Source organism: Rhipicephalus microplus, chromosome X, assembly GCF_043290135.1.
Source record: "Rhipicephalus microplus isolate Deutch F79 chromosome X, USDA_Rmic, whole genome shotgun sequence".
Lineage (NCBI taxonomy): Eukaryota > Metazoa > Arthropoda > Arachnida > Ixodida > Ixodidae > Rhipicephalus > Rhipicephalus microplus.
The window spans coordinates 19,978,844-19,991,998 of NC_134710.1; the positions used below are offsets into that span (position 1 = coordinate 19,978,844).

At 43.7% G+C, this 13,155-nt stretch overlaps 1 protein-coding gene across 4 annotated transcripts in view; it reads right to left on the minus strand.

Annotated features, from left to right (window-relative positions):
• metro (membrane palmitoylated protein 7-like protein metro) overlaps positions 1–13,155 on the minus strand; it is a 105,119-nt gene that overhangs the window by 87,415 nt on the left and 4,549 nt on the right. For 3 of the 4 annotated variants that reach the window (XM_037426638.2, XM_075881913.1, XM_075881912.1), the window contains 4 exons: positions 12,250–12,320; positions 6,117–6,235; positions 1,475–1,552; positions 1,310–1,387 (listed from right to left, as the gene is read on the minus strand). In XM_037426638.2, the coding sequence (XP_037282535.2) occupies positions 1,310–1,387; positions 1,475–1,552; positions 6,117–6,235; positions 12,250–12,292 (318 nt within the window). In that variant the 5' untranslated portion in view covers positions 12,293–12,320. The remainder of the gene's footprint in view (positions 1–1,309; positions 1,388–1,474; positions 1,553–6,116; positions 6,236–12,249; positions 12,321–13,155) is intronic. The other variant, XM_075881914.1, reaches the window with a different exon arrangement.

Sequence of the window (13,155 nt, forward strand, 5' to 3'; positions counted from 1 at the left end):
CATAGACTAAAGTGGAAACAATTTTTGCCGTTTTAGTACGAAAAAACTTCGTCAAAAATGATTTGTCACACTCATCGGCTTGTAACAGCTTCAACAGAGCAGCAGTGACGATATATCCTTACCGAAGAAAATTATTTTCCGAAAGCAGCAAATGCTTTGACCGGTCCATAAAAAGTTTGCTCCTTCCTATCCTTAACTCCATCAACAAGTCACATCAGAACAAAAGCATGAACAAGTGATGTAATATTACAGGGCCCCTTTTCAGCGCTTGCATGCTCTGAAATATTACAACACAAGATGTGAAAGTGTGGCATAGGCGACTTGCACCGCAAAGAGCCTTCAAGAAAAATCATCACAGCGGAAATGTTGGCGAAATATCCCTATATTGTAACATTGCCTCATAATATTTTCATTCTCCCATAAGAACATAATTGAGCGATTACTGTTGTGATGGAAAACTTCGCCTTACTTCTTGGTTTCTCCAGTATGCAGCCAAGAGTGACCACTGTCGAAAGTGGGGAGGCTCACGCTTCCCTTGACCGCTTTGGCTGATACGCCTATGCCTGCACATGAGGCAAGAGGGGACAAACCGGCAGCCCGAGCGTGAAAGGTGGTGAGAAGACGACGGTTACTGTAATGCCAGCGTTTGGGGTTGAAGCTGCTCGGTGAAGAGAGGCACCCCACTGCGTGGATGCAGCAATGACCACGCACCACGCTCGCAAGGCCGTTTGCCGGTATTAAATGTCTTCGTTGCTCTGGCAGAAAATGGCGCAAAAACTAGCAACAGGGAGAACGGCTTTGGAAGTGGTGCAGGGAGAAGGCAACGAGGTTTTCCCTCGGGGCACAACACCGACTCTCCTACGTTACAAACCCGATTTGCCAAAACGCTCCTTCAGCTTCTGCTCTGAAGGCTCCCAGTGGAATCCTCAGCGATCCTTCAGCTGTGCTCGATCAAGTATTATATTTGGACTCTTTCAAATCAAAACTTGGCTATTTTTCATTAGATAGGTTGAATTTCTTTACAGACGAAAATTAGAAAACTGACTTTGTTGGTGCATACCCCACATGCCTGCTTGTTTGTGTGTAATATTTCTTCAGTTTGTGTATGCTTTTATATGCTGACATAAGCCAAGATTAAATGTATTTGTGTACACGAAACAGTTGTGCATCCTTCTGGCCCAATTAACTATACAAAATCCATAAAAAAGTGTGACAATATCTACATGAACAAATCAAAGCAACCTCTTGTATTTGCAAACCACGCATAGAGAATCCAGGAAGGAAAAAAAAAAAAAAAAACAGCTCATACCTTGACATGTGGGGAAGATATCAAAATAGAGAGCTCCTTAGCCTCTGGCTCCACATTTTTTTGGAGGGCATGTAACACCTGTGAAATATGATGTCAAGCATAATACAGATGGTGACAGAAATATTTAATGATTAAGAAAGAACATTATAAAACAGCTACTAGTACCTTTTCGGCAGTGAGTGAGGCATCACAGCTAGAAGGAGCAATTCCTTTGTTACTAAAGCTGACAATCTTTGTATGTATCTGTCATGATAAACATTTTGAAACGACATTAATAGACAACAATTGTAGGTAATAAATTAATACACAAGAACGTAGACACAAAAGACTAAAAATTATAGACCTTACAATACTTTCAGTACAGGGTTTCAAATAGGGTGCCAGGAGCAAGACTTTAAGCAACCCAGATATGAAGCTGGCTTCAGGAAGAGGTACTCTATAACTCAGTAATGCAGGGGTGAGCAACCTGCGGCCCACACGACAGTATTATGCAGCCCCTGGTATGGCGTCAGAATTTCCCCTCCCCTAGTCACTTTCTCTTTGGGGGCCGTCATGGCATTTTGACTTCAAATGGGGTTACTTAAATAAGAACAAATAAAGATCACTTCCCACTTGGCATTGCCCCAATTTTCACACTTGCTAGATAGTGATTAGCATTTTTTTTTTGCACGTAGGTCCAGAAAGGAGCAGAAGATTCTTTCTGGAAATAATAGGTCAGGATAGGACCTTCATATAAAGAAAAAAGAAACTCGTGTTAGGCATGCTTGTAGACATTACCACTTTTATTACCATGCCTATAACCATGCTACGAATCTATTATGCTATTACCATGCTATGAATCATCGGTTTTGGCATGTTGAATTTGTTCCTCATGCACCTAGTACTTCCAAGTAGTTAGGTAGTTCAGCCACTGAAACATTAGAATCGCTTTTAATTTGCCTGTTTTGGCAATGTTGTTCTGGAACATAGTAATTTTTTAGATCTTTGCACCCTAATAATAATCATAATAATATCTTACATGTAACATCCCAAAACCACGATACAATAATGAGAGACGCCGTGGTGCAGGGCTCCAGAAATTTCGACCATCTGGTGTTCTTCAATGTGCAATGACATTGCACCAGTACACAGGCCTCTACCGTTTCCCCTCCACCGAAATGCGACCACTGCAGCAGAGATCAAAGCCAGAGCAGAGCCCTCTTACCGCTACACTCCCATGGCGGACAATCTTTGAGCAAACTAATGTGCATGTGTTGTTGGGAAAATGAGCTTGGCTCACGAACTTGAGAGAAATGCGTGCCGTCCGTGGTTGTGCTATAGTAATATCAAAGTCATGCAATCAAGAGAACCTTTGCAAGTCCAGCATCAGATTATGGTGTCAGCTTCGCAATCTGAAAGTGTTGAGTGATAATTGCTCGAAATTTATGCTAGCTATTCACTAGAGAGCAGTTTGGAGGTGGGGAAGATTTAGTCTACAAAAGAATTATTTCTGAAGGTCCATCGCATGTAGAATGTACGAAGGTGGCCGTTTCAGCCAGTTTTAGGCAGCTTCAGTTTTGCTTTCATTGTTATACGGTCGAACCTCGATATATCGAATGGCACGGCGATCACGAAATAGTTCGATATATCCAGAATTCGATATAAGAAAATCACGAAAAAAATGCGTCAACAGCTTGCTGAAAACGACCAACAAACCGTTCAAGCGTTGTGCAGTAAATACTCAATTGAAGATTCAAACATAGTATTTATTGTGTAGGTTTAAAATATTGAAAAAGAGTAGCCTGCTTTTTGTTGGCCATGGCGTGCTTGACGGCTGCATCCTCAATATAGTCCAGGCGATCCATAAGTGATAGGCCGGTGCCTTCAATCGCACCGCAGTGGCGGCGTACAAGGGCCAAGGCAGCTACGACCTCAGCTGATGTCGGGAGCGGGGCACCATCAGCGCTTGCGGGATCCACCTCGGCAGAGTCTTCTTGGCTGCTCAGCAGTAGCTTCGGCGCGACAATCTTCACATCCGTGAGCTCCGCCATTCAGAGTTAGGCCTGTCGCACAGCGCCCGACAAGCCCAACTCCGAACAGTGCGCGACAGGCCTAACTCCGAACGCACGAAGACTGCGAGCACAACGACCGATGCCTGCCGATGCTACGGGGGAGGAGCTTGCAACAAGTGCGCAGTGTGCCGTTGACACCATAGAGACTGCAACGACTGCAAGCTGCAAGGCTGCGGCATGAGTCCGGGTGTAAAGCGCGCACATGACGCGCCCACAGAACTGGCGCGCCCATGCCGGCTCGCCTGGCTGCTTTCCCTTTCCCGGCGGCAGCGCGGGCCGCGTCCGAGACAGTCGCCTGCTTCCTTTCCCTCTAATGCTTTCCTCCTCAATCTTTACCTCCCACTCCCCGTCTCCCGCGCGAAGCCGTGTCGGTGCCTCCGCGCTTTTCTCTTAACTTTCCTCATTCAAGAACCTCTACCGCAAGGCTGCGGCGCGCGTACGTCGCTACGTTAAAGTGGCGCTCTCGCCGCCATCGATGTGTGCAGCATTCGTAAACGCCCGCTGCTCTACCGCTACTTTCGAGAGTTGCGGGAAAGCTCGCCGCCTGTCAATGGAGCGCGGGCAGTTTGGGGTGGCTGAGTTCGATATATCCATTATATGTCAAACTTTGTTCGAAATAAAAAATCAATAATGCATGCGATTTCCCACGTGATATAGGAACCGTTCGATATAGGCAATAATTCGATATATCCGTGTTCGATATATTGAGGTTTGACTGTACAAGACACAGGGCCAAATCCAGTTTTGCGAGTCACTCTTATGGTGGTGGCATCATGCATGTGGGTGCCCACGTGGGTCGCAAACAAATGTGTGCTGCTCAAAACTATCATGCAATCACGCTTGAAATAAGTGATGACGAGCTTTGAGTACGAAAGTGACAGCCCCTCAACTTCAAGTTCTTATGCCGACTATGTTTTGTGTCAGCCTGGGACATTCGCAACCGCTCAGAGATTGGTTTCATTTACAGCCTCACATGGTCTTTTCGTTGCACGCGCATAGCTGTTGACCTTTGTGCACGATGTAGAGCTACTCTGGTTACGTGCGAGGTCCAAACATTGTTGGGGGCGCAATGTGCTCGTGCCAGCTGCAGAGCTTCTCCTCATGACAAGAAGGCCACCACAGCACATCTCGGCCCTACACTATGGGTCAATGTGAGATGTTTTAGGATTGCAATCGATTTTGTTGATATTTTTTCAATACTACTTGCAAAAACACAAATATGCTTGGATACATATTTTAGAATGCCAAACTATACGGAGAAAAGTGGCTGTTAACACACTTTTGGACATGCGATTTGAGTAAAAGGTTGAAATTTGGAAGACTCAATATCCAAAACATCAGATGTCGTACATTGGTTCTATAAGGCTTGTGGCAGTCCCGTAAAAAAGTCAGTTTTCAAAAATGTCCAAAAAATCGACAGCCTTGTTATCCGTATCACTGATGTCTGTTGGCATATCACATCAGATATATTAGTTTCTTCACAACAGCCTGACGTCCTATCTTGCCTCTTGGTGCAACTTATTTATAGCAATCGGTTTTGAGAACTAAATTTTTGTGCAGGCACTTGAGTATTGTTATAAGTGGATTCGACTGCAGTAGTGGAGCTCGAGCTGGTGTCTAGTCGCAAACAGGCAAACTGAAAGAATGCGGGGGAGAAGAAAGGCACACAGGTGCAAAGATTAATGATAAGACGAGGCTTGAAGGACGAATGGTAAACATGAGAAGGCAGCCATCATTGAACACCAATACGAGTACCTGGCTTTGTTCGCGGTGTGGTTTGAAGTTCCGCACAAGTTATACAAAGAAGAACATGTCCATTCACGAAAACACATTGCTTTTAACACGGGGAATTTGCCATATGAGCCTTCATCTGCCATTGAAAACAAGTTATGTAGTCAATATTAGACTGCATTTGTCAATAAATTCAAGGGTTCTCCATAAAAAAATTATTCCAGAACTTTCAAGGGCCTTAGAAACGTACTGTTCAATTTCAAGAGCTTTCAAGGACCTGTTTACACCCTACGGTTAGAGAATCAATGGAGTGGTGAATTTACTATTATGTGCTTATTGCTATTATGAAAAAAATGAACCTGGGCATAATTAGTAAGAGCAACGAAACGGAATTCCAAGAAATGGAAAATGCAGCCGAGGGCGGCAGAGAGTAAGGTGGCGCGATGAAATTAAGAAATCAGCAGACGTAAAATAGAATAGACTTGTGTAAGACAGCGTGAAGTGGAAACAACAATAACCGTTATCTGGCTTGCTTCCATTTCCTTCCTGGAAAGTTCAGCACTGGTCCCTTTCCTATCAAGAATGATAAGTCATGCTGATACCTGAAAGTTCTGGGAGCATGGTGATAAAGCAAGGAAAAGAATACAAGATAATTGATTATTGTTGTGGGACAAAAGGTTGCCCTTTTTACTCTACCTTTTCTTTGAGTGCGTAAGGACAATACAGTCTATTATCATTATACTAATGTTGCACCTGACACAAAAAAGATTCATAATAATATGCACTCATAATAATACTAATAGCAAGAGTTTTCATTTCCCTCATTAGAATCAGTAGTAAGGTATGTCTGTGTTTACTATATTGAGATGTTGCTGTATTTTCAATAAGCTTAAAACTGGCTAATGCACCCATGAACCAGTACTTTGCATACAGAGCAAACACAGTGACTACGAAAGCTTACAAGCGATTTGACACCAAGTGCTCCCAAACAATAAAACCATGCAGTAATGTAAACAAAAACTAACATGGACCAGGGCTTGGAGGGCTTTGTTTTGGAGCAGAGCAGCAAGGAAGGCACGGTCCTCATCAGCACTGTGAGCTTTATGGCACACCTGCTCCAGAGAAGCCAGAAGTCTTTGCAGCGCTGAAAGGGAAGCCAACAAACAACCTGGAAATCTGCCTTCAATGCTCCTTAGGGCTAGTCATTGTCGCAAGTTTATTAAAGAGAATGCTTAGTCTTTCAGAAATAACTTTCACAGGTTCAATGTTTGCCTCGCTAGTAACACTAGTGATTTTTTAACTATTACTAATTATTATTTTAACTATTTCACATGCTGGCTGCTTTTGGAAAGCTTTTTTTATGTAAATATAATGACATTCCTTACTTTAACAAAATAAATGTCCATTTTGCAGCAGTGGCTGTAGTTCTTCACACATTCTTTTTTACAGCCCCACATGCTATCTGCCACCACCACCCTTCTCTGCTTCTTCCACTCTCTTGGCTGTGTGGCGCATTCTAAGGTCTCTAAATAAAACAAGTTTCCAAGGTAGCGACACCCTCCCTTTCTTCCTCGCTCATATTCCTGGAGCACACCCTAGAATGTTCAAAACTTTCATAAAAAAGGTAATGTTTTGGTTCAGTCGCTAATGTGAATAGATGTAAATGAAATAAAATGTAAGGAAATGAGTCGTAGAATAAACGGTTACCTATATGAATATAAACGAAACAACACAAGAGCAAGCGGGATGTGTGTTACTCAACTTACAACGTTGATTGATTGATTGATTTGTGGGGTTTAACGTCCCAAAACCACCATATGATTATGAGAGACGCCGTAGTGGAGGACTCCGGAAATTTTGACCACCTGGGGTTCTTTAACGTGCACCCAAATCTGAGCACACGGGCCAACGACATTTCCGCCTCCATCGGAAATGCAGCCGCCGCAGCCGGGATTTGAACCCGCGACCTGCGGGTCAGCAGCCGAGTACCTTAGCCACTAGACCACCGCGGCGGGGCAACTTACAACGTTGTGCAGTTACATATTTTATACCACTAGCCATGGCATTTCGCATCGTACATCATAGTTCATCCAGTTCTCCAAATGTGTTTTGTTCGTGCTGTGACAAACTGAACACACTTCTTGCTGGATCCTGTCAGTGACCACAGGACGTGATGATTGTGACGAGTGATTATAGCCGGCTTGTGCACATGCAAGAAAAAACCACAGCCAGGCTGGTACGAACACGCGACTATACTCGGCGACAACTTTTCTTGGCATTGGAGTAAAGGCTACAGAGCCAAATCGCCTGCATCCTACATCCAGTGACCCAGCACCTCCACCACTTATGAGGAAGAGCTTTATTCGAGACGAGCTCGTGCTGGCACACATTGATGATGATATCTACAGATGATGACATACAAATGATGATGACACGTCCAATTGATAAAGAAGAGTCGGTGACTGCACTCACAGTATTTCCTGAATAGCACCCGTATTTTCAAAGTGAAATATAAAAATTCCTCCTTTATTTTATTCAGGGATCTATTTGAGACAAGACTCAGCTTGCACCAGTAAGATATTCATATTTCTTTCAATTTACTCATTGTGACTTCACGTTTCAGAGTGCGCGAGAAAGTCCCACATTTTTACGTGTACCTCAAACGGTAATCGGCGTGTGCAGCTACATAAAACCCTGTTAGTGCTCCCCCATCACTTACCATAGCATTTTGAGACGCATGCCACAACGGAATGCTTCGCGCAGTGCTACATGTGCAGAAGCTCCGCCCTCGTTGCTTTCCCTTCAGTGCCAAAAAAAGTTGCCGAGTATAGCAGCACTGCGATGACAGCTTTTTTTTTTTTATGCGCCCATTTCGACCATCGTGATGCCAGGTAATTCTGGTGGGGTGCGCGGAACCTCCCAAAAAAAAAGAGTTCTACTGGTGAGATGTCTACAAGCAGCATGTTACGACTTTTATGCCACATTCTAGGGAAAGTGGCTCGAACTGGTCAAGCATGAAATGTTCCTCAAGGTGCATTCAATAAACCCTCCAGCTGTTATGTAATGTGCATATGCACAAGTACTTGTAACAACTGGCATGCACTAGACGTGCTCCTGGCTTTTCAACAAAACCGACAAATCAACTCGTTTCGCAGATCCGCGTCGACATCCATCGACCGCGTTGCACGAAAGCGTTAGCGTGAAAAGTTTCATAGCTACACTTCATGGTGTGCATAATTTCGGATAGCACGAGGTACGTCGAAGAGAGGAAAACAGTTTTCTGTTATTTTACTACAACTCAGCATTGTTGAAAAACTCGGATGTTGCACTGAACATGCACAGTGAAACAATCTTGGCCGACTTTGCACCAACTGGAACACCCCTCCTCTGCAGTTTGTGTCCTGGCTACGATTTCGTCTTCCGTCCCGAGGAGAATCCGGCTGCAGTCATACATATGCGCGTGTGTACTCTTTTTGATCCTTTTGCATAATAATAAACAATACCACCAGTCATTCATAAGATCCCATGCAAGGAATGCACCAATTACAGATGCAGATGGCACCGAGAACAATGAGTGATGCTACCTTGGAAACTTGTTTTATCTAGGGACCTTAGCACACTCAAACTACGAGCGCAACAGTGCCTAGTAGTCTTCATTAGTGTAGCACTGAAAGGTCACCCTAGCGAGACCTTGGAATAGGGGGGGGGGGGGGGGGGGGGGCGTTCTTGGCAGCTGCCCGAGTATGCAAGTGCTTTCTTTTCTTATCTTGACTTATTAAAGCAGTTACACTTAATGCTGGTAAGTGCCAGGACCTTGCCATGAATAAAGAAAATACTGCACTAATAAATAAGTCGAATGATAATAGTATTCACAGACTAGTCGTACTACGAATTGAAAAAATGTGTTAAGACACAAGCAGTTTACATGGAGTGGTCTCAATCTGTTAAAGGGCCAGTAAACAAGCCTGAAGTCCAAAAATTGTTATGAAGAGAAATATAACACTTTTGCGATGTGAACACGCTGCCGCAAGAGTTTTGCAAATAAGGAAGTTTCAGCTGTTTTCAAACTTTCGCGCGGCCTCACCACCCTTCACCATAAAAAGGTGTAAGGCACAGCCCGTGGTCATGACTCCGCCCATTTCGGCAATGTGACACGACGTTGGCGATACGTCATCGGCGCGCAGCCGACGATCGAGCAAGACCTCCCCCACATGAGCACATGTCATAGAGACATGGGGAGGAGACGCGGTTCGAGCAGCACCCTTCCCTTAGTGGTAAAGTAGCGAGACACCTCTTTATCTCAGAGGCTTTCGTTCTGGCAATACAGTTTTCTTCAGTAGTCTCGGGATCAACAAGACGGCAGCGCGCAGCACAGGAAAATTAAAATGCAGACTGCGCGGCCGAAACTTCTTCACCGCAGGGTTAAGAGACTGTTTCGCAAGGCAAAAGACCAATCGCCAAGCTCAGTGGTACATAAAGCTGCCCATGGTCAAGCTTGCGTCACTGTGCACACAAGGGGGATTGTTCAGATGGAAAAAGGCGCAAGAATTGTTTTTCGAGATGGAGGGTCTGCAGTGCGCTACAGTATTCAGAAAATGTGATCGCTGGGGTTTACTGTATGAATTAGTCAGCTTGTTAGGGCATTATAAAAAAATGTCGGAGCCAGTTTACTAGCCCTATAAAAGCGATGCTCTGCACCCCTTGCAGCATAACACCTGAATTTACTAGTTCACAGACATAGCCCTTAAGAGAAGATGCCGTCCTGCTTTTCAGTAAAAGTGCTGTTCAGCAGAGAAAAATTCTCTGAGCAGGTTCCAAAATTATTAGGGGCCAAATAATAACTACCATTCCAACTTTTTGTCATGGTATTTGAAATACATGCCATTTGACTGAGCATATGCATTGTTCTTGCTGTGCCCAAACCATCTACCATGTCTAATGGATCCTCATGCGTTTTACAAGTTTTAAAGAAAGTTTATCACAGAGGCAAACTTCTTTTTAGCACAAATGCACTAGCAACTTGAGTCAAGTGCTTTTTTAGTGTCAGATGTTCAGCAGTGAACGGACTGTGAGGCCAGGGATGCAAATAATGTTTACAAACTGTAACAGGCCCCAGCTATGACTTCAAATTGTGAGTCAGACCTGATTGGCGATTCTCAAGACAGTGATTCGGACAAGAATACTCCCATTTTTCCCAGCCCATCTCTAGAAAAATGGACACTGGGACTGACCACTTCACCTAGTGTGACACCACACTCTAGGCGGCCCTCAATCAGTCGGTTGCTATCTAGCAATCATACCCTGACTTTGTACACACAGTATATTAAGGATGATACCCTACAAATGATGGTCAATGAATCGAACATGTTTGCACAACAAGTTCTGGGGTCCCTACTCTCAATGCAAAATCGCAGTTTAAGAACTAAACAGAAACCAATGTTCCTGAAATGAAAGTACATGAAAGTACTAGTTGAAATCCTGGTTTGTATTGGTTTTGTCCATCTTCCTACTAAGAGTCAAGACAAAACTGAAAATTACCTCTACCGCATTGAAATCATTGGTCGAAATTTGAGCTGAGGCCACTTTTACCTGCTTTTGAGAAACTGGCATTTAGCAAACAATGAAGTGCTTACAGTCTCGCAGAACTGTGTATTTAAGATACAGCCTCTGGTAGAGAAATCCAATCGAAATTTTATCACTGTGCTTGTGCCAGGAAGCAGCCAAAAAAAGTATTGGAAACACTTTTTTCCTGACCCGACTGTATGTTGCAGTGTGCTTGCAACATTCGTGCGCTATGGTGGGAGATGCTACATTCAAGACGTGCAAAGTGCCAGTCACCTGCGAGCATTCATTCAGGCTAGATTGTGTTTTTAATGAACCCCAGTCAAGAAATTTGTGCAAGTGCACAATTCAATGAACGATTGAACAGAGGTATGACCGAGCATCAACTTTTGTCTTGGCCTGACAATACCAGACTACCCGATGATAACAACACCGCAAAAATTCCCCAACCCCTCTGCAGCCTCGTCTTGGCACCAGCTATTTCCTAGTTTCAAAAGTGAAATCTGCCCTTAGCGAACGCTACCATGAGACCCAATGTGCCATTAAAGAAGCTTGTACGTGTGCCCCAAAAGACCTTCCAACATCTGCCTATGAGAAGGCCTTCGGGACATGGAAAAGCCGCTGGTAAATGCATGTTGATGCTCAAAGAAGGTACTTCGAAGACTCTCTCGAGTCCTTATAGCAATAACTATGCGAAATCTATTTTGTCGTAACTTTCACCAATACTTTTTCAGAAACACAGAAGATGAAACAATGATGCCATGGCACCGCCTACTGCCATACAGACAGTACATATGAGGAAAAGTACAAATATGGAGTCCAGCTCTTCCAAGGCATGAGCAAAAGACACTCGCGGGATCAAATCCCGGAGTTGGGATTTGATCCCGCTGCATTTTCAATGACTGTGCAAATGCTCGAGATACGTGTGACTTAGGTGCAGGTTAAAAACTCAGGTGGTTGAAATTTCCGGAGCCGTCCACTACAGCATTCCTCGTGATAAACGATAGGCTTATATGCACAGGAATACAGGTGTGAATGTTCCTTCTTTCCTGCTCCAGTATAACAATAGTCGTTTATAAATGACTTTGCCTACTTTGTCAATATTATAAGTGGACTACACTGTATTAGTTGCAGTCGATAGCAGTGATATCATGGCATGTCCAAAAACCGCAATACAAATATGAGGGACACAGTTGTAAAGGGCTCCAGAACATTCAACCATCTAGAACTATTTAGTGTGCACTGTTATCTCACAGTAGAATTGCTCCTGATATTTACCCTTTTTCTATCACCAGACTACTTTTGTCAACATAAGCTTCCCTGCTTCAAGATTATGTAACATTCAATTTCTATTTCTACCATCTCATTTATACTGTCATACGTATCAGGAGGTCTGGATACAATTGATGACAAGAGTTACTGTATATTGTGGACAGTAACGTTATCATTCTGGATTGATAAAATAATTATGCTGATTAAACTATACATACGACAAGGTTTTGGACTGTTAAGCAGTATCAGCAAAAAAAAAGCACGGTGAGAGAATGGCTATCTAAAGCTCAATTTCACTGATAAGTTTAGCATATGTAAACATACCTTGGTCGCTATGTGTTCCATTGTATTTGCCTCCTACAGCCATTCCCTTTGGTGGCAGCAAGACATCATTACTGAAAGACAAAAACAAAGACGTAGAAACACAGCACTTTCCTACAACAACATATGACTACGAATAAGCCAGTGGTAACCAGCTACAATCGGGACTTGTCTTTTTTTTCCTCTTCGTTATTTTTACTCTATGATGGCAAAAAAAAAAAACAATGGAACAAAGACTTTCCACAGAGTTTTCAATGAACATTGTACCTGGAAGGAACCCAACAGCTGAAGCAAAGGGGGCACAACGGCATCTTGCGAGAATTCCCCCGAACAGTAATACAGCCGACATAGGCACACTCTGTTGTGGCCCAGAAAATAACTATAAATGAGGCAAACCAAGAGCCACCAGCTGCATTTAGAGGATGCACACCCCACTGGCAGTTTTCCAAAGCTAATTCCGTCTTACCTCAAAGTTATAACAGTGCCAAATAAATCACAACAGGACCATTCTGATTCTGTGGCTCTGTTCAAATGGTGAGAAGCCGGTGCACGGTGACACACAGAAACAGGGATAAGCAGGCAGTTTACTCCAACAGCTCCTACACTTCACATACTGCTCGCTAATTAACAGCTTCAGTATGTAAAAGATGAGGTCAGCACAATGGTATACAAGTACCAAGCACGTAGCATGTCGAAGTTCCCGATCCTTAACAGCCAAAAGGCAGCAAAGCGCACCGTACCCGTTTACTGCGTCAAATTAGACTTGCACTTTTGGGGGAACAGCGCAAATGCTGCACTACGAACGTTTGGAGTGGTAAATAAGCAAGCAATTTTTACTGGGCGCTTCAAGGCACAAAACCAGATGGAATGCTGCCCGGATAACGCAAGAGTCAATGAAATAATCAGCGT